We start from the raw sequence: 22,160 nt of genomic DNA, 5'->3' as shown, positions 1-22,160 counted from the left end.
CATCCTCGTCGCCCTCTTCTGAACCCGCTCCAACTTGTCTATATCTTTCTTAAAATGAGGCGCCCAGAACTGAACGCAGTATTCCAGATGAGGCCTGACCAATGCAGAATATAGTGGGACTATTACTTCCCTCGACCTGGAAACTATAGCTCTGTTTATGCAGCCCAAAACCGCGTTTGCCTTTTTTGCCGCAGCATCACACTGCTGGGTCATGTTCAACTTGTGATCCACTACAATTCCAAGGTCCTTCTCACACACACTACTGCTAAGGCGGGTATTTCCCATCCTGTACCCGTGCATTTTGTTTTTGTGGCCTAAATGCAGAATCCTGCATTTGTCTTTATTGAATGTCATTTTACTAATTTCAGCCCAATTTTCTAGTCTATCCAGGTCCCTTTGGATTTTATTCCTGTCTTCCATTGTGTTGGCTATCCCTCCCAGTTTCGTATCATCCGCAAACTTCATAAGGCTTCCCTCCACCCCATCATCTAAGTCATTGATAAAAATGTTGAAGAGTATCGGCCCCAGGACAAAACCCTGTGGCACTCCACTCGAGACCTCCTTCCAGTCCGAAGCAGAGCCACCGACGACCACTCTTTGAGTACGGTTTTCCAACCAGTTGTGAATCCACCTGAAAGTATTTCCATGTAGTCCGCATTTGACTAGTTTGCTAATCAAAAGGTCGTGGGGGACTTTGTCAAACGCTTTGCTGAAATCTAGATAGATGACATCTACAGCATTTCCACCATCTACTAGGCTAGTGACCCGATCAAAAAAAGAGATGAGATTAGTTTGACAGGATTTTTTCTTGACAAACCCATGGTGGCTCCTTCTAATCACAGCATTGTCATCTAGATAGTTGCCAATGGAGTCTTTTATTATCCGTTCTAATATCTTTCCCGGTATTGAAGTCAGACTGACCGGCCTGTAATTCCCCGGATCTTCTTTTTTACCCTTTTTAAAGAGCGGGATGATGTTTGCCCATCTCCAGTCCTCCAGCACCTCTCCTGTTCTCCATGATTTCTCAAAGATGATGGCAAGAGGTTCCGAGAGTACATCTGCAAGTTCCTTCAATACTCTGGGATGCAGTTCATCAGGCCCTGGAGATTTGAACTCATTTAGGTTAACTAGGTATTTCCTGACTATCTCCTCATCAATCTTGAACTGCAATCCCGACCCCTTACTGAGATTGCTACTGATGCAAGGTTGCACACTGTTCCCTTTTTGGGAGAAAATGGAGGCAAAATAGGCGTTGAGCAGTTCTGCTTTTTCCTCATTATCTGTCAACATTTTGCCATCCTCATTGAGCAGCAGTCCCACCGTTTGCTTGGTCTTTCTCTTGCTTCAAACATATCTGAAAATCCCCTTTTTGTTGTTCCTCGCTTCCCTCGCCAGCCTCAGCTCATTCTGGGTTTTAGCTTTCCTTACGCTATTTGTGCAAGCCCGAGCCGCTCGTCGGTACTCTTCCTTGGTGATGCGTCCTTCCTTCCGTTCTTTATACATGCTCTTTTTTACTTTTACCTCCTCCACCAGTCTTCCATGTAGCCACATTGGCTTTTTCCGATGTCTTCCGTTTTTCTTCCTCTTTGGAATTGTTTGCATTGCACTTTTTGTAATACTTTCTTCATGAACTCCCACTATTCTTGGGCTCCTTTTTTCTTTACAAATATTCAGTATTGCTTGGTGCAGAATTTGGATTTGGTAAGGACAGTGTAGACGCAACCCTGCTTCAGATTTTGTTGAAGACAACATCAGTACAGCAGGTTTGCATGCCGAAGTGTTTTATATTCTGATCCTCAACATCTCTCCTGGGAAATGAGGTCAGAGGCAGATGTTAGCTTTTTGTCCCTAGAGAGCTGAAGATGGTTAGAAAGGGAGTTTCTTCTTGTCTTGTGAACACTCATCCCAGTTTTGCTTCTTGTAACAAAAGTGAATTTTATATTTGTACCTTTTCAGCATACTCAACCTCTCTCTATCCTCCATCCATGCAAGTGACAGGCATGATCACCATTCGAGGTCGCATTCCACACGGGAAAAACACTCGAGGAGTGTGCAAAGCAAGTCCTGGAAGGGGTGTGGCCTGGGAAGACGGGGGTGTGGCCTGGGAGGGGTGATGGCCTGGAGAGAGGTTCTCCATCTCTACAACAGTGAAGCTAAAGAGAAAAGGGTATAGCCCACTGGAAGACAATGCCTTTCTCAGCCCACTTTCTAACACTATTGTAAATCGTTGTCAGACTCACCTTCCTAAGAGTGCTCCAAACTGCAGCTTTATGAATCTATGGGACTGGTATGATAACATGTGGGCATTTGCTGTAGTTGTGAAATTAACTCTTATTTGAGAAGCAAAGAAGGCAAAGAAAGTCAGAGCTATTTTATAAATAGATGGATAAATGTTATTTCTTATTGGAATAGGCACAGATGGATATATAGTATACGTTAGGGATTTACTATATATGGATTTATGAAGCCACTACAGTGAAATTATCAAAATATGTGAGCTATCAGGATAAGAGAGAACAATGTAACTTTGCTGTACCAAGATATTTATTATCTAGAACACTTTTACTTTTTCATCCTGAGTAGTTTAAAGTGTATTGATTTTTCTGTAGCAAATAATTTTGGTATAAATATTAGAAAAATCATTTAAAAATGGGTGGGAAGGAAACCCTACAGCTTTAGTGCCAAAGGATGTGTGTCAGTCCCCTCGTAGCTGAGCCTCGTTGGATCCGTGCTGTGAGGGCAAAGGGGCAAGGGGTTGGATTTGGGAGCACCAAGGGCAATGTAGCTTGTGTGAACAGAAGGTTGACGTCAGCAGGGATTTCCTTTGCCATATTGTTCCTGCATTTTTCATCTGCTCTACAGCCCTATCCATAGAATGGATTCAGTTTCTTTTCCACTTTAAGAAAGTTATGCTTTGCTTAAAAAAAAAAAAAAGCAATGCAGCTTTGCTTTTATTGTTTGGGTTTAAAATACTTCTAGTTCTTCCAAGTACATTGCTAATTTTCAGATGTCAGCCATGTCAAATCCTGGATCAAACACAGAGGATTTTGATTTAAAGAACACACTTCTCCTGTCTCTCCCTGATCAGAAGATTAGCACTTTTGAAGGCCTATGGTGGAGGCTACAGGAAGGGGGGAAATCCTTGCAATAGTTGATTGGCCTTTCTTTTGAAAGAAGAGCAAAGGATTGTGTGTAACTTGAATTCTCTTGAGGATGTGCTTTGGCTTTTAAATAGATGTTAACCTTTCATTTGAAAATCCTTGAGGATCTCATTAATGTCTCTGAGCCAGGTGGCCTCCTCTGATATAAGAGACATTCCATGTAAACAACAGCTCCTTAAATGAGTTATTGATACAGCTGCTGTCCAATATTTTGCAACAAATGAGCTGTAACCGACATTTTAACATTTGCCTGCCTGAGAACAGCAACTGCAGTAGCTGCTGAAACTTGTGTGCTTTTCAAGTGAGGGCCAGGGCTGCTCAGTTGTTGCTACTCTGAATATGGGAACCTGGGAGAAGGGCCATAGCTCAGTGGCAGAGCATCTGATTTGCATGCAGAAGGTCCCAGATTCAATCCCTACCAAGTAGGGCTGGGAGAGATTCTTATAGTCAAAGAGCGCCTTCTGCTTGCCTGGAAGGAGGGCAGAGAGGCAACAGATGACGGTACTAATGTAACATTTGCATTCCTTGCTCCCCCCACTTTTGCCTCTGGCCCCAGTCACCACTGCCATTCGGCCCTCAGAAGGCTGCCCAGAAGGGCATCCATTAAAAATGGGATGGCCACATGCATCACATACATACATCACAATTTTTTTTAAAAAAATAAAAACACCCTAAAAAAAAGTGCAAAAGAGGGTACAGATTTGCATAAAATGTGGCTGTGCTAATAGATATGTATAACTGTGACCCTTGATGTGAAAAAGGTTCCCCACTCTTGGCCTATATGCTGACAGAGGCATTCCAGGATTTCAGACAGCAGATATTCCTAGCCTTACTTGAAGATGCTGGGGATTGAACCTAGGATTTTCTGCATGAAGGCAGGTGTTCTACCACTCAGCAACAGCTACAGCCCTCCACTGACAGAATTGCATAAAATTTGGATAATAGATTTGTATAACTGCAATTGTAGAAATAATTACAATAATTTAAATGGAAATACATCTCATCCTAGTGGGGAAGACTCAGAACAGGTAACCAGTGTGTCTTCTCAGTCTGCTTTCCTAGTATTAACTATTGCTGGGTAACTCCAAGGCACTTGTTCTCCTTTCTTTGCCTTTAAACTGAACTTGGGCCAGACAACCCATCAAATAGTAGAGATTCTCTGTGAAATAGGACACCTTCATCTGCCCCAACCATCACATGCTGGCTGAGGCTAATGGGAGTTGTAGTCCAAAACAGCTGGAAGTCATTAGGATGGGCAAGTTTGATCAACAGGCTGTGTCAGTGAGCAGTTCATTAAAAGCTGGTTTCCTCTTAGTTGTTTTTTTTAAAAAGATCACTGCTATGTTATGAGGCTGAGTGAAATTTTCAGTGATCTGTACAAAGCCCCAACTTTCTAAATCTCTGTCTCTAGACAAATAAAGTTGAATAGCCACCTGGGGAAGGAAAAAACCAAACACACACACAAAAGATATTGCCATTTCAAATGTGTTAAAAAGCATCATTTTTATGCTTGAAGGAACATGACAGATGCTAACACATGAACACGTGGGGGGGGGAAGACAGACGTTAACCAATCTACTGGGTATAAATAGATTTTATTTTTCTTGGCTTTATAACAACAATATAAAAGTATTACTTGACAAGTTGATGCTACATGTGTCTGTGAGTGATTGAAAATAGATGGACGGGTGTAAATTATTTTGTTACAAAGCAATGCAATACCACATGATCTGTGTCAGTTGTTCATATATTAAAAGGTTTGCATCTTTCTCTTTTCAAGATGTGGCTGATATCCTATAATTACTTCAGGGGCATAGAAACCTGTCAGAATCCATCAGTGTTACTCAGACCTTCTGTGGCAAAAAGAAATGTTATTTCTGACTTTCTTAGAACACAGTGAAAGAACTGGAATAGTTTGTTCTCTGCCAATGGTTTTCAAACTATGTACTGAAGATCGACCTGGGGTTTCTTGGACGCTTAACAAGGGTTCCTCAGTAAAATCAGTAATGGTGAACCTTGAAAGACAGCTTGTCTGCCATCAGGTGTTAGTAACCTCAAAACTGGATTATTGCAATATCCTCTATGTAGGGCTTCCCTTGGCTTAGTCTGGAAGCTGCTGCTAGTGCAGAATACAGCCACCAGGCTGTTGACTGGGACATCCTCCCAAAAGCATATTATTATTGTTGTTGTTATGGTTTATTTCTATGCCACCTTTTGGCCAAAAGGCCCTCAAGGCAGCTTACAAAAAACAAGCACAAATATAGAAATACATATAAATAAAAACAATACAATTTCCAAAAATTAAATAATATGATAACATTATTAAAAAGCAACTATAACAACTTTCAACAAAAATACAATATCAACTCACATATAACACCTCTGCTAGCAGAACTGCACTGGCTGCCAATATGTTACTGGGCTCAGTTGGACATTTGCTTTTAGAATCTAAAGCCCTGTGAAATCTGGGGGCAAATTACCTGAGTGGCTATCTTGTCCCATATACTCCTGCCTGGCAATTGTCTTCCTCTGATGAGGTGTTGTTAAGAGTTCCTTCTGCTCGGGGCTGGGGGGCAAAATCCCTGGGGCCTGGACCTCTGGAGGCCATGAGCCTCTGGGGGCCTGGACCATGAAAAAATAAATGACATTTTACAAAATAAAATTTGGTATCTCAACAGACCAGAGAGCGGCTATAATGTCTGTTGCTAAATCTCAGCATATTCAAGTCTTCTTGGATAACTTTTACCAAGAGTGGGACAGGGGACTGTGACGTTGCTCCTGCTTCTCAGTCTCTCAGTAGCTTTGATATAATTTCCCACAGTATCCTCCTGGACTGGCTCCATGGAATGGAAATCATGGGGGCACCGTGCTATGATGGTTCCAGTCCTACTTACAGTACCAAGTCCAGACAGTAACATTAGGTGATTGTCCTTCAGTCCCTTGGCAGCTGTGCTGTGGGGTACCGCAAGGTGCCATCTTATCCTCAATGGTATTTAATATCTATATGAAACTGCTGGAAGTGGTCATCAGGGGTTTGGGGGCAAGGTGTCATTATCAATATGCTGATGACACTCAGGTCTATTTCTCCATAATGTCTGAGAGGCTGCGTGGGCCCTGGACCGGTGCTTGGACACAATGGTGGGATGGATGAAGGAAAATAAGTTGAGCTTGAATCCTGGCAAGATGGAGACATTGTATGTGAGTGGTTCCCATGTCCGAGAAATTGAGTAATTGCCTGCCCTGGGTGGGGTTGCACTCCCCCGGAAGGAGCAGGTACACAGTCTTGGGGGTGCTTCTGGATCTAGCTCTGTCACTGGAGGCCCAGGTAGTCTCAGTGGCTAGAAGTGCCTTTTATCAGCTGTGCCTGGTAAGACAACTGCTACCATTCCTGGACCAGCAGAGCCTGATCACATTAGTTCAGGCATTGGTGACTTCAAGACTGGATTACTGCAATGCACTGTATGTGGACCTGCAGTTAGTGCAGAACACTGCAACCAATTGCTGACAGGTGTGAGACCATGTCAGCAAATAACACCTCTGAGTTATCTGTACTGGTTGCTGATTTGTTACAGTCCAAGTTCAAGGTATTAGTATATAAAGTATATAAACCCTTTAACAGCTTGGGACAAATTGACCTGTGGGACCGCCTTACCCCATATGTGCCCACTCAAGTGCTTCGATTTGTAGAACTGACACTGTTACAGGTGCTACATAATACTCGTTCCACACTTGTAAGAAATCACTCTTTGGTATGGCAGCACCAATACTTCAGAACTCTCTGCTTACTGGCACCAGGCAGGCACCTTCACCATATTCTTTCCAGCGCCTACTCAAATGTTTTTGTTTTGACTACCCTATCCAAACACATAGATGCTGATGTGTTTTAATCTTTTTAGTCTGCTCCTATATTCATTGCTTTTAAAATGTTCTTAATTATTTGTTCTTGACTGTTTTATTGATATTTTTTTATGTAAACTGCTTAGATTTTAAAAAATAAATAAAATAAAAAATAAGCACTAACTTTTATTGATATGATTCAGACATGGCAAACCACAACATTGCAGTGTGGGGCTGTCCTTGACGTTGGTCCAGAAGCTGCAGCTGGTGCAAAATGCGGCGGTGAGACTGCTCACTGGGGCTGGGTATCGCCAACATGTCACCCCGCTGCTGAAAGAATTGCACTGGCTGCCCATTTGCTACCAGGCCAAGTTCAAGGTTCTAGTTCTGTGTGCAAAGCCCTATACGGCTCGGGACCAAGTGTCATGGCCCCGTCAGAGGACTCCTCAGATGAGGACAACTCGGGAGTAACAGCAGCAGACCCAGGAGCAGCAGGAGACACGGAGGAGCCTCCTGAGAATCCAGCTCCTTCTGCCCCTCAGCTGCAGAGCACCCCAGGGACAGCAGAGGCCCTGCAGCCAGACACAGACAGTGAACAGGATACTCCCCCCTCACCTGCAGAACGTAGACAGCAGAAGGTCAGGCAGAAGAGAGGCAGGCCTGTCTCCTTGAGGCCCAAACACTGAGGGCTCACACCTGCTGTCCATCCTGCTCTTTATAAGGCACACCTTGGCTGCAGCTTGTTGCTGACTGCAACGTCAGGCGTGGCTTTGTGTAGACCTAGTTTCCCTGCAGCATCTCTTTGACTGATCTCCTTGGCAATTGATCCCGGACCTCCACTGACCTCGCTTCTGGACTTCTGACTTGGCAAGTACGCTTCGGATAGGCCTGGCAGATTTACAACCCGACTGCTGGCTAAGGACTTTCCTTCCCTGCCAAAGACCCAGGAATTTCCAGCCCCCCCTGACACTGCTGATGCAGTGTAGAGCTGACAGTTTGCAGTCAGCCCAAACAAAGCAGGCAACAAAGGAGTGGGGGAAGTGGTGACCATGGAGCAACTCCAGCAGGAAAACTTGCTCCTGTGCTCACAAGTAGACCAGCTGCTGTTGGCCATCCAAGGCTTGCAAACCCAGCTAGCAGCAGCCCCACCCCCTCTCCCTACAGGGAGAGCTAAGTGCCCTGTGACTCTCCCAGAGAAATTTACTGGGGCTTCCGACCAGCTCTCAGCCTTCTTGGCCCAGGCCCAGCTCTTCATGGAGTTATACCCAGAGGCCTTCCCAGATGATAAGACCCGGGTGGGATTCTTGATTAACCTCTGCACCGGGGCGGCAGCTAGATGGGCCACGCCCCTGCTCCTTGAGCGGAGCCCCGTGCTCAATGACCTCGCCGCCTTCACCAGAGAACTGAAGGCTATGTTCGAGGACCCAGTCCAATCTGCCACAGCCAACCGCCAGATACGCAGGCTGCGGCAAGGCCGACACCCCTTGGGGAAATATGTAACAGACTTTCGTCTATTGCAACAAACCCTGGGCTGGAACGAAGCTGCTCTCATGGACCAGTTTCAGGAGGGGCTGTCGGATGAGCTCCTGGATGAGCTAGCTAGGGTGGAGCGCCCTGGAACCCTGCAAGCCCTCATACACCTGTGTCTCCAGATTGACGGGAGGCTGGAAAGCAGGCGTGCTGCCAACCGACCCCAGCCAGTCTACAGAGCATCAGCCCCAGTGGCTGGGCCCTTGTAGCCTGTCAGCAAGGACCCTACACCCCTGGCAGAACTGATGCAGCTGGGAGGGGCTCGGCCACGTCTCTCTGCGGCCGAAAAGCTGCGACGCCGGCAACAGGGCCTCTGCCTGTATTGCGGGGCCCTGGGACATTTTGCAGCCCAGTGTTCCGCGAAACGACACACAGCCCCTGCCTCGGGAAACGCCCATGCCCCGGCCTTCACAGGCCCCTGAGCCGAGGCAACCTCATGGTTCAAGGGGCCCGCCACCTCAGTTCCTCACCGCCCAAGCATCTGACCGTGTTGATCGCACTGACAGTCCCCGGAAGGGGGACCCTACAAGTACCCGCCATGCTGGACTCAGGATCCACCAGCAATTTTATGGACGTGTCCTTTGCCAAGCTCCACCGGGTTCCTAGTCAACCCATTCACTGCCCCCTCCTGGTGGAGACTATTGATGGCCGGCTTCTCGCCTTGGGCCCTGTAGTACAGGAGACAGTGCCGCTCGACATGGCCCTGGGGGAGCACGAGGAAAGCCTCCAGTTCTACGTGGCTGCCGCACCCCACTTCCTGGTCGTGCTGGGCAGACCAGTTGCCGTCCCATCGTCCTTATGACTGTCCCATTGATCTGCTCCCCGGAGCCAAGATTCCCGTGGGCCGGCTATTCCCTGTCAGAACCCGAACTGGCAGCCCTCAGAGAGTTCCTCGACAAGAACCTGCACCGAGGGTTCATTCGCCCTTCCACGTCCCCTGCAGCCGCCCCGTCCTCTTTGTCAAAAAGAAATGTGGGGAACTCCGGCTGTGCAATGACTACCACGCCCTCAACCAGATTACAGTTTGGAATCGCTACCCTCTGCCCCTGATCCCAGAACTGTTAGAGCGGCTGCGGGGCGCTCGCATTTTCACCAAACTAGACCTGAGGGGGGCCTACAACCTGGTGCGTATGCGGGAGGGCGATGAGTGGAAGATGGCCTTCCGCACCCGTTATGGGCACTTTGAGTACACCGTGATGCCGTTTGGCTTGTGCAACGCTCCTGCCGTCTTCCAGCACTTCATGAACGACATCTTCCGGGACCTCCTAGACCTCTTCCTGGTGATCTACTTGGATGACATCCTGATCTACTTGCGGAACCCCTCGGAACATAAGGAGCACGTTCGAGCAGTGCTGCAGCGCCTGCGGGAGCACCGCCTCTTCGCCAAGCTCGAAAAATGCGCCTTTGACCTCGCGACCGTGGATTTCCTGGGCCATCGGATCTCGCCCTCGGGTATCCAGATGGACACCGCCAAAATTGAGACCATCCTCCACTGGGCAGCTCCGTGAAGCCCCAAAGATGTGCAGCGCTTCTTGGGCTTCGCCAACTATTACCGCCGGTTCATCTCCCACTTCTCCGAACTCACCACGCCCATATCAGACCTGCTTCGAGGCAAAGAGAAGTTTGTTTGGACCGAGGCCGCTCAACAGGCCTTCTGGCGCCTCCAACATGCCTTTACATCTGAACCCATCCTCCAGCAACCCGACCCTACCCGACCTTACATAGTGGAGGCCGATGCATCGGATAAGGCAGTGGCAGCAGTCCTACTTCAGCCGGTGGGGAGCAAGCAGTCCCTGTTTCCTGTGCGTTCCACTCCCGGAAACTCAACGCTTCGGAACAGAACTACACCATTTGGGAGAAGGAGTTACTGGCCATCAAAGTAGCCTTCGAGACCTGGCATCATCTCCTGGAAGGGGCACGCCATCCGGTCCAGGTACGAACAGACCACCGAAACCTGGAGCACCTGCAAAGCGCCCGACGGCTGAACCAATGCCAGATCCGGTGGTCCCTGTTTTTCTCCCGGTTCCAGTTCACAGTCACCTACCTCCCTGGCCGCTGAAACACCCTAGCAGACGCACTCTCTCGCAAGCCAGAATACCGAGCCGAGCAGGTCGATCGCCCCCTTCGCCCAATCCTCCGCCCAGAGAACTTCACCGCTACCCACCAGCCACAACCTCTCCTGGACCGGGTGCAGGAACAGCAGCAAAAGGACCCCTACGCCCTGGCCCAGCAGCGAGAGCTCCAGTCAGGGATGCCCGCCCGGGACAGCCCCTTTTCCTTGCAGCAGGGCCTCTTGTATCACCGGAACCGGTTGTACGTTCCCACGGGAGCTCTGCGGGGAGAGGTGCTCCACCTCTGCCATGACAGCCAGCCGGCAGGGCATTTTGCAACGTATAAAACCCTCCACCTGGTCCAACGGGATTTCTGGTGGCCCCGGGTCCAAGCGGATGTCAAGGACTATGTAGCGGCCTGTGATACCTGCCAGCGAGCCAAGAGCCACCCCGGCAAGCCCCCGGGGCTCCTGCTCCCACTGCCTACCCCCCCCGGGCCCTGGCGCTCGGTCTCCCTGGATTTTATCACGGACTTACCGGCCTCCTGGGGAATGACCACCATCCTCGTAGTCGTAGACCTGTTCACCAAGATAGCCCATTTCCTCCCCTGTGCAGGCCTACCCTCTGCCCCAGAAACTGCGCAACTGTTCTTGACCCAGGTTTTCCGGTTACACGGCCTCCCCGACCACCTGATCTCTGACTGAGGAGCCCAGTTCACCGCCCGGTTCTGGCAGGCCCTGTTTCGGGCCCCGAACGTCCAGATCCACTTGTCCTCTGCCCACCACCCTCAATCAGATGGACAAACAGAACGTACCAACGCCACCGTCGAACAATACCTGCGGTGTTACACCTGCTTCCAACAGGAAAATTGGGTGGATCTGTTACCGCTGGCGGAGTTCGCATATAATAACTCTGTGCATGCCTCCACGCGCCAGACCCCGTTCTTTGCCTCTTACGGCTACCACCCCCGATTCTTCCCCTCAGTGCGACCCCCGTCGCCGGTCCCCGCTGCGGATGTCATGCTGCAGGAGTTGCAAGCCCTGCAGGCAGTCCTGAAGGAGCAGCTGGAGCAGGCCAAGGACGCGTATAAGCGCTTTGCTGACCGCCACCGCCAACCAGGCCCACCGCTGAAGGTAGGTGACCAGGTATGGCTCTCAACCAAATTCCTGCGTTCGCAACGGCCCACTCACAAGCTGGAGGCTCGGAACGTAGGTCCCTTCCGGATCACCCAGCAAATTAACCCGGTGGCGTTTCGGCTCCAACTCCCTGCCTCCTTCCGCGTTCACCCTGTCTTCCATAGATCACTGCTGACTCCCGCTCTCCCGCCTCACCCCTTCGGTAGTCAACCACGGCCCCCACCACCGATACAAGTCAACGGGGAAGAGGAATTCGAAGTGGCGCAGATCCTGGACTCCCGGAGGCATCGGGGCCGCCTCCAGTACCTCATAGACTGGCAGGGGTGCGGCCCTGAGGAACGCTCATGGGAAGATGCGGCGCAGGTGCATGCCCCTCGTCTGGTCCGGCACTTCCACCAGCGCTACCCGGTTAAGCCGGGCCCCGGCGGGAGGCGGAGGGTTGGTCGTGGGGCGGGGGATAGTGTCATGGCCCCGTCAGAGGACTCCTCAGATGAGGACGACTCGGGAGTAACAGCAGCAGACCCAGGAGCAGCAGGAGACACGGAGGAGCCTCCTAAGAATCCAGCTCCTTCTGCCCCTCAGCTGCAGAGCACCCCAGGGACAGCAGAGGCCCTGCAGCCAGACACAGACAGTGAACAGGATACTCCCCCCTCACCTGCAGAACGTAGACAGCAGAAGGTCAGGCAGAAGAGAGACAGGCCTGTCTCCTTAAGGCCCAAACACTGAGGGCTCACACCTGCTGTCCATCCTGCTCTTTATAAGGCACACCTTGGCTGCAGCTTGTTGCTGACTGCAACGTCAGGTGTGGCTTTGTGTAGACCTAGTTTCCCTGCAGCATCTCTTTGACTGACCTCCTTGGCAATTGATCCCGGACCTCCACTGACCTCGCTTCTGGACTTCTGACTCGGCAAGTACGCTTCGGATAGGCCTGGCAGATTTACAACCCGACTGCTGGCTAAGGACTTTCCTTCCCTGCCAAAGACCCAGGAATTTCCAGCCCCCCCTGACACTGCTGATGCAGTGTAGAGCTGACACCAGGATACCTGAAAGACCGTCTTACCCCTTATATACCCAGTTGATCACTGCACTCTGCAGGTGAGGGCCTCCTGCAGATACCATCTTATTAGGAGGTTCATTCTGCACAATATAGGAAAAGGACTTTTAGTGTGGCGGCACCTACCCTGTGGAATTCCCTCCCCTTAAATATTAGGCAGGTGCCATCTCTGTTATCTCTTCGGCACCTGTTGAAGACCTTCCTCTTTCCACAAGCCTTTTAAGTCGAGATCTTATCCCAGTCTGCATGTGTTGGAATTGCTTTTTAATATGTTTTTAACCTTTTAAAAAAAACATTATGTTTTTTTAACCTTTTTTTAAGATGTCTTCAAAGCTTTAAAGTTGTTTTGTTTTGATGTATTTTAAAGTCTGTTTTTATGATGTTTTAAAGTGTTTTTAGTGCTTTTGTTTGCCGCCCTGGGCTCCTGCTGGGAGGAAGGGCAGGATATAAATCAAATAATAAATAAATATTGAGACCAGAACTTTTAACAGTATTTCTCACCCTAAGCTAAGTCACTCAAAAACTTGTTTAAAGAAAGTATCAACATTTGGTTTGTAGGAGGATTTAGAGAGGGGCCCCAACCATGCCTCTTGCCCTGGGCCCAATACCAGCTCTCAGCCCACCCTGCATCTGGCCCATGGGTACTCCTGACATCAGTTTGAAACTGGGCCTTTAGGGTTGTGGCTCCAGCTCTATGGAATCAGTTTCTGATAAAACTTAGATGAGCACCTAACATTTTTTTTGACTCAGCCATTTTATATTGTATAATATAGCATTTGTGTAATTTAATGCTTTTAAGATCTTTGTGTGTGTGTGTGTGTAACTTCTGTTGATACTGCTTCAGAAACATTTATTGGGAAGATTATAAATCAAAACAAAAAAATAAAATCAATAAAATTATCAGTCTTCCCATGTGTTGTACAGCACCAAGGAAGTGGTGGCTGTGTTCTATGGGGAGGAGCCATAGCACAGTGACAGAACATCTGCTTTGCGTGCAGAAAATCCCAGGTTCCATATCAGGCGTCTTCAGTTTAAAGAAAGAATCAATCATGTACTAGACCTCAGTCTGAGACCCTGAAGAGCCATTGCCAATCAGAGTAGACACAGCTGGACTAGATGACTAAATAATCTCACCTAGATTGAGTCAGCTTCCTACATATGGCACATATTCAGTTCCCATGGGGATTTTAGAAGTCTGACTGTCTTTCTGCTTGAATTGAATGGGCAATTTAGAACATGTCCCAGAATTCTCTGTGATGTCAGGTTCCATGGCAGACACAAGGAGCTTCTCAACGAACAATAACTGAGGAAAGGGTTAGTTGAACACAGAAAGTTTGAAAACCACTGGCTTATATTAAAACTGGAGAGCTGTTCTTAGTCCTGGAAACGATTCAGACAACCAGTTTTTCCCTTTCAGGGTTGATATGTGTGGTCACCATGTGGTGGGAATCAAGTGGCATTAGGTTGTCTAAGGGTGTCTTGTACATGGTGGATAGTAGGACCAAGGACCTTTGGCCCGTCTAGATTTTCAGTTTCTTTGATGAGACCCCTGGAGCTTTTAATGGAATTCACATGGTGAAGGGGGGTTTGTACTAGTCTTATGCTTTGAGATTTATTTTACTTGGCATAAAATGATTAATTGGGTGGTATTCAATGCTAGACCTCCTCAGAGTAGATCCATTGAAGTTAATAGACATGGCTAACTTAAGTTCATTAATTTCAGTGGATCTATTCTGAGTAAGACTTAGTTCAATACAACCCATAGTCTCCAGTATTTCAACTAAAATGAGTCAAACTATTGATCCATCTAACCCAGCGATTCCCAACGTGGGCGGTAGCACCCCCGGGGGGGGGTTTACAGCCTTTCAGGGGGGCATTGGTGTCACTACAAACTTTAGGGGGGCGTTGACATTTGGCAGTCTGAAGTTGAAGCATTTAAGTTTGCCGTCCACAGATAAGAGTAGAAAGAAGGGCGGAAGCACAGTGTCATTCTTTGCCCCACACTAACCTACCACAGCTAAAGTAATGAAATGTAAGGAGGATGTAGCCAATCCAATCCAGGCTTACTTAACTGTACCTGAAGTCACATGTATGCTACTTCAGAGTAAAGTGGGTTATTTTGCCAGTAACATCGATGGTGGCTATAGATATGTTTGGGGGAATGGAGGCAAGGGTTGCCTGTGGGAGTTCTTGAGCTGTAGGGGAAAGGCCCCATGATCTGCTTATATCCCCAGAGACAAAAGAAGGGAGACTGTAGGCTCAGTCTGGTAAGTAACCCACAGATTTCTTTGGGCCGGGTGGAAAAAATGAGGGGGTTCTATTATTACCTTACGGTGTTGATTTTGCCCTGTTCTTTGAGGTAGGTTTCTCTCCTATGTTCTGATTCGCCCTAATTTAAATATCCTCATACCCTCACTCCTTCTATGAGGATTTAATGAGAAGCCAGGATAAGAAGGCATTTCAAAGCTGAGAAAGCTGTGTTCTTTGGAGGGTCAGGGTGAGGAGGAGAAGTATGTTTATTTATCTGCTTTGGAGCTGTTTTCAAAACGTCTTGCCTTCTCAAGACATGTAAGCTGGAGGCTAGAACTACAGAGCTGTGAACTCATCAACATATGAGGGGGTCTGAGTCCGATGGCAAGACCCCGCAGGAGTGGCATGCGCCTTTGCAGTAGGAAGTTTTTGCGGTACGCAGTCTCTTGCGCTCCTCCCTCTGCCTTCCTCCCAGGCTTGGTAGCACTAAGTTTAAGAAGTCGTTACTGTGTCTGACTGACAAGGCGCTATTTGCCCAGGCTGTTGTAATTCTGTCTGTATCATTGTGCCCTGTTTGTGGCAGTGAAGAGACATGGCACTCACTTTGCTGGTGTTAGCAGGTCTTTCCTTGCCCCCGCGTGGATTTTTCTTCCCGGTAAAGGCCTTATATGTGTTCTGGTGTCTCTAGGTCAGAGATTCCCAACGCTGAATAGCGGCCAGTGTCGTAAGTGTGGACTTAATTAGTTTTTGCTTATGTTTTTAGGATTTGTGAAATAAGAAACAACTCCTATATCTGCAATTTGTTTCTTGCGTGTATTTTATGGATATTTTAAGGGAAGAATAGGAAGCACTGGCATACACTTAATCTGAGGGGGGCACAAAAAGATTTTGCAAAGGGGCGTTGGGTCGAAAAAGTTTGGGTAACGATGATCTAACCAGTAGTGTCTACTCTGATTGGTAACATTTTTAATGCTGGGATGGGAAGCCTATTGCCCTATCGATGGCACTGAACTACCAGTCCAATCATCTCTGACCATTGTCCCTGCTGGGTGCTGGAATCCAACAGCATCTGGAGGGCCACAGATCCCCCTCCCCTGGTCTAACATCTCAAGCAGAGATCTATCCCAGATGATACCTGAGATCCTTTAACACAAAATGCCAGAAACAGAACTGGGGACCTTCTGCATGCACAACATGTGCTTTACAGAGAGCTATAAAATTTTGGATTGATAGAATTATAGGCAGAGCTTCCACACGCTCAGCAAACCTTCTGACTGCCACTTCTCACTCCAGGCACTCATGCTCTGCAAAAAAGAAATAGCTGTTCATGTTTTGCTGTGGATGTGAAGTCCACTGAAAACCTTGTGATTAAGGTAGTATTAGTACGCAACTGTTGTTTGTTTATGGACTGAAATGTGATGGTGGCAGCAACAACAACAACAATATAACAATCACATTTGTGGATATGTGGACTTCTAGGAAATAAAATATAAACGTTATTGTGTTGTAGAAAGAAGGCCCAGGCCCAGGTGAATATGAAATAAAGGAAATCTCACCTACACCTATACGGTCCAGCTTCCTGTCAAAAGTACCGCGGATATTGCCTGTCCATACCGTGAGTATAATATGGATATGAGCCAATCGAAGGTGTCTTTCAAGTGCTTCGAACTACAAGGCAGGACCTTAGCCACAGAAGGGTCTGTGGGGCCCTGGGACTCTCAGGGATAAAGGAAGCCACAGACCTGAACTTGCATGATCTGAACAGTGTGGTTCATGACAGATGCTATTGGAAGTCACTGATTCATAGGGTCGCCATAAGTCATAATTGACTTGAAGGCACATAACAACATTAAACAAAAAGGGAAGGACTGTAGCTCAATGATAGAGCATCTGATTTGCATACAGAAGGTCCCCGATTCAATCCCTGGCATCTCCAGGTAGGGCTGGGGATGTCTTTCTTCTGGAACCCTGGAGAGCCACTCCCAGACAGTGTAGTCAATACAGATCTCGATGAACCAGTGGTTTGCTTGGTATAAGGCAGGTTCCTATGTTCCTAAGTAAGTCTTTAGCTCTCTAACTTTGGAGATATAAGGACAACAATGGAGACAGAATCCTTCCCAATTTCTCAGTACCTTAAGTAAACCTGCTCCTGCCTTCTAGCGCACTGGCCAACGCGTGGAAAGCCACTGTGCCAAGTGACAAGCGCTAGGCACTTATTTGTACATTTCATAAAACTCAGTTTTGTTTTGTGAAATCGATATAGTTAAATAGCTGCACAATTGTAGAAGGTAGACAGTCTGATAACACTTTTTTTGTGGAGAAATGGAATGTTTTCATTACATAGCGGTACAGGAAATAATGCATGCCCCTGCACATTACTGGGAACTTTATGAATATTGATATACCGTGTTTGATTATGTAACAGAAGTTTAGTGTTCATTTTTACACCTTGCTATTTGTTTTATGTATATTTACATGTATATCAGATTGACTGTAAATTTACTTACACCATCAAAAAACAAATAGCAACAAAAAATAGAACCCCAAAAAGGACAGAAAGCAGAAGCAAAAAAACCAAGGAGGTAGACAAGTGTGTGTTATGTGCCTTCGGCGACCCTGTGAATCAGCGACCTCCAAGAGCATCTGTCATAAACCACCCTGTTCAGATCTTGTAAGTTCAGGTCTGTGGCTTCCTTTATGGAATCAATCCATCTCTTGTTTGGTCTTCCTCTTTTTCTACTTCCTTCTGTTTTTCCCAGCATTATTGTCTTTTCTAGTGAATCATGTCTTCTCATGATGTGTCCAAAGTATGATAACCTCAGTTTCATCATTTTAGCTTCTAGTGATAGTTCTGGCTTAATTTGTTCCTACAGAAAGATGTTTATTTATCCTGTGCATTTTGGACCCTACTGATCCTTCTTTAAGGAGAACTAAAATTAATGTTTTTATTTTATTACAAAACCAAATGATATATTGTTAGCTTCCTCTTTACAGATATTAGGCTTCTTGTGTTTCGGATCCAGCTGCTCTGTATTGATTCCCCCAGTCTGGCACCATTACACAGACCATTGGGGGTATGGAGACAAGACGAGAGCTAGTGGAGGGAGGGGTTACCCAAGGGACCGCCCCACACCATATACCCCTGCCCGGCAACTGCGCTTCTCAAATAAGACACTGCTGAGCATACTGCATGCCCCAGGGGTGTGCTTAGTTTGTACTAGAAAATGGGCTTTAAGTGTTGCAGCCCCAGCACTTTAGAATCAATTAACATATGAAATTAGACAGGCATCCAGCATCATGTTGCTGAGGCACCCAATGAAGATGTTTTTCCTTAAGAAGGCTTTCCCTGAGGTTTGACCTAGTCATTTATGGGATATTAATTGTATGTCAGTAGAAATGGCTTTTATTGTTTTTGTATTTTATTTCACTGTTATGTTGTGGTGCATTGCTTAGATGGCTTCAGGCTGTGAAGTGGTTTATACATTTGTAAAATAATAGTAATGTCACCACTGTGACAGTTTAGGCCCTATCTGAGAATGTCCTATTTACACTCCTGTACTTTAAAATCATTGGCTTGGTTTCACTTAAATGTGTTGGTTTTTCCAGCCCAGCTGTCCCCTTCAAACTAATATGCTGTTACTGAAACATAAGACACATGGGGTTTATTTATAAAAATGAAGTTCTAAAACCAAGACAGGTGATGAGAAATTATTTTCTTTACTAACCAGAAATCAATTCAGTTATAAAATACAAAATTCAGAATACAAAATGGAGTTAGTGCATAGCCACATAGCATCATATCATTGATTGTATTTTAATAGCAATGTTTGTCATAATTATGGCTTATAGAAATAATATTCACTTCTAAAACAACAGTGGTTTACCAGACCCTCTATCACTCAAGCGGAGGGTTTTCCACAAAGAAAAACCCACCTTAATATCAGCAGTTTGCCCCCTTTATATCCCACTATAACAATAAGGTACAGTATATTCTCTAATAACTGACATATTCCAGCTTGATTACAATTTATGCAATAATTTTGTTTATGCTTGCACTCTTTCATCAAAGCAAAAAATATCTTCAACTAATAATGGAAATATATCTTATGCGAACAATTTCCACTTTAAAAAACGTATCAGGATAGGAATTATATAGATACATTATAAAAAAAACTACTGTTCATTAATATATACATTCTGGTATGTGCCTTTGGAATAAAATGAGGTGGTACCTTTTGCTCAAGGAAACGTTGAGTTCTGGCTCATGAGTTAAAACTATGCTCTCTTAACTAAACAGTTAGAGCTTGGTATCTGATGTTAACTGTTGCTCCTTACTAAGGTCAGAAGAAACAGCTTCAGACTTTATTCTTTGTACAGAAATGAAAGCTGTGCCTAGTTATTTTTTATTCAGTTGTCTGAGCTGACCCAACACTTGTTTTGAGACAACTTACCATTGCTGCTGCTTCGGCAGGGTAATCTGTTGCACCCCATTTTGTATTCCCTGAATCTTTGGAATTCAAAATGCTCCCCCTCAAATATGAGGTGAGAATTATGTCCCCAAAAGTTTTTCTCTGACACAAATTTTGATCTGAGCCAGAAGAAATAAAATCCTCCCTTCCTGCCAGCCTCCATCTCATCTTCCTCCCTCCAAAACCTCCTTCACATTCCCTCCCACCCAGTTACCTCTCTTGTTCTAGGGACAGCAGTGGTGGAAGGTAGGAATGATGGGAAGTCTCTCTCTCTTTCTAATGCCTGGCATGCTGGTACAACTGTTAGCCGGATGTCAGGAGCACTGGGAAATGTAGTTTCCCCAGTGCTGTTGACATTTGTAAGCAAGTGAGTGGCAAGGAGCAGAGATAGTACAGAGGGATGGGAAGTGAGCCAGTGCGCAGATGATAAAGAGAAGGGAGGGAATTTGGTCATGCACTAGGGAGGAGGGTTCATGAAGGCATAGGATCCTGTTGTGCTCTATGTGATATATTGGGTTCCAAATAAACTGAGCTATTTTCAGAGTGTGGGAGGAAATACTTGGGTTTTTTTGAGCCCAGTTCTCAGCCTGATGAGGGGTGTTTACCCTGTCACTAGTGCAGAGAGATGGAGAGAGAGAGAGCATATTATGAGGATGCAGAATTGAAAAAGAGGTTAGCAGAGAATGGGTTTAAGATAGACTACAGACTTAAAACTAACAAAAATGCTGCCCCTCAGTTAATAAGTGGATGCAGCTTCTTGAGCATCTTGGCTCCACTGTTTTGCCTTACGCAAGATTATCTTCGTTTATTTAATAATTGACTTGTTGCTTACTCTTTCTGTACAGAAAGTTCCTGGTCCGGGAAGTTACTGGCCTACGAAGCAGTCTCCAAAACAACCTAAAACCATCGCCAGTCTGGGACGGGAGCACACTATTTTCTTCAGCAATGTTCCTGAGCTTTAGAAAACAAGAATGGCGCAGCATATGAAATTTAGGGGCACTGATTCTGAAAGAGGCACATAACCACTCCTCCTTCTACCTAATTCTCATCCCTTCCTTCTTCACTAGGACTGAACTGCCCACGTTTATAGCTCTGGTTTTATATACGTTACACTGCCCTTGCGCCATGCAAATGCCATTTTGTGCATTCAGTTTCCTGCCTCCACTTAATCCCTGGGCCTTTCCTAGCATCCTAGATTCTTAATTGTTCCTGTTGTTAGCCACATGACTATGTTCTGTTTATACACCACTCAATATGGTTCTGTTAGTAAGGAAATGGACCTATAGGAATAGTTCTAACAAAGCTCTTGTGAGCTGGTACTCAGGCTGCAGCCAGGTTCCACTACAAGTGCGAGGGAACCGATTTTCCTAGGCTCCTATCTGCATTTGATGCAACTTACCTGAGTTTGATACAAATACACTTTTTATCAAGGACAGCCTTTGCAAGGTCTGCAATGGAAAGAAGAAAAAGGATACAGATTGCTAAACAATTTGAGGGGGCTCAGCCTTTGCATCCTTTCCCTGATACAGAGGGGGGGAAAGGACTGTGTGTTGCTAGTCTTTTTATATGCCACAGCTTTCTATTTCCTCCTCCCCCCCTTTCCAGTCTGTCAGTGCCTTGTCTACGACTCAGAAGCAGTTTTTTTTTCAAGAGTAGTGGTACTGGCGTTAACAGACCCACTCCAGAATAAATGGCTTGAGGATACTGGTGCTCTTCTTATTACTAACAGAACAAATGTCCTTTCTTCCCTTCCCCACTGCCATTCCCCTACCCCAACAATCCTAGCTAAATCTGATTTGGAGGTTGTGAGACTCTGTGGAGCTGTTTTTTAAAGGGAGGTGCTGGGGGTTGCAGGAGGCGGGAAGAGGAAGGGAACATCCACTCACGGAACATTGGATATACCCAAAGCCTTTTCACATAGATATGTGAAAATATTTTATACCCATTTGAATAACTGCACCTTACAATCCAGGGACAGAACAGCAGCAGAGTAGAAATGTCTATGGTTTTATTAAAATAACCATTACAGGTGGAAATCTGGAGTTTCTTCTTTATGAAGCTGATCATCTCCCTAAAAACTAAAGACCTTCTGTGTTGCTACACTGTTTCTCTTATCTCTGAAAATATTTAGCTCAAGTTGTTATCTTGTATCGCTTCCTCTCTTCCTCTACCCACATGAAGGTTCTTGCCTTTATAATCTCCATTAAATTAAAGATGTTACCAAACTCTTAAAATACTCCAGATTTTTATAGGATTTGCTGGTGATTTCAGACCCATTTGGGAACCATGGTGGATCGGTAATGGGTCTGGTCAGGTCCAAAAAAGAGCTGGGCAGGGATGGGCCTGCACACAAAAACTTCTAGCCCTAGGGCATAGTTTGAAGGCACATGAGGCCCCCATCTTGCTGAAGCTAAGCAGGTCTGGGTCTGATCAGTGCCTGGATGGGAGATCACCTGGGAACCACATATACGCCATATTGGGTTCCATGATGGAAGAAAGGTGGTATATAAATGTAAGAAATAAATAAATAAATTCCTGGTGTAGATGATATCACTACATAGCGGAGCCTTGAAATACTATGGCCATTTTTGTGAGAAATGGGTATTTTTTGCTACTCCTATTGGTGGTATTTCTATGCAGGGGCTTTGTGAAAAACATGCGGTTCACACCAT

At 46.3% G+C, this 22,160-nt stretch overlaps 1 protein-coding gene across 1 annotated transcript in view; it reads left to right on the top strand.

Annotated features, from left to right (window-relative positions):
• The window catches only part of STPG4 (sperm-tail PG-rich repeat containing 4), a 45,381-nt gene extending 23,684 nt beyond the window's left edge, over nucleotides 1-21,697 (top strand). The window contains exons 6-7 of the mRNA XM_061626128.1: nucleotides 16,530-16,634; nucleotides 20,334-21,697. Of these exons, the coding sequence (XP_061482112.1) occupies nucleotides 16,530-16,634; nucleotides 20,334-20,450 (222 nt within the window). The 3' untranslated portion in view covers nucleotides 20,451-21,697. The remainder of the gene's footprint in view (nucleotides 1-16,529; nucleotides 16,635-20,333) is intronic.
• Nucleotides 21,698-22,160: the final 463 nt, after the last annotated feature.

This window comes from Rhineura floridana, chromosome 4 (genome assembly GCF_030035675.1).
Source record: "Rhineura floridana isolate rRhiFlo1 chromosome 4, rRhiFlo1.hap2, whole genome shotgun sequence".
Lineage (NCBI taxonomy): Eukaryota > Metazoa > Chordata > Lepidosauria > Squamata > Rhineuridae > Rhineura > Rhineura floridana.
The sequence above is the reverse complement of the archived record's forward strand: the minus strand, read 5'-3'. Positions and strand labels throughout refer to the sequence as shown.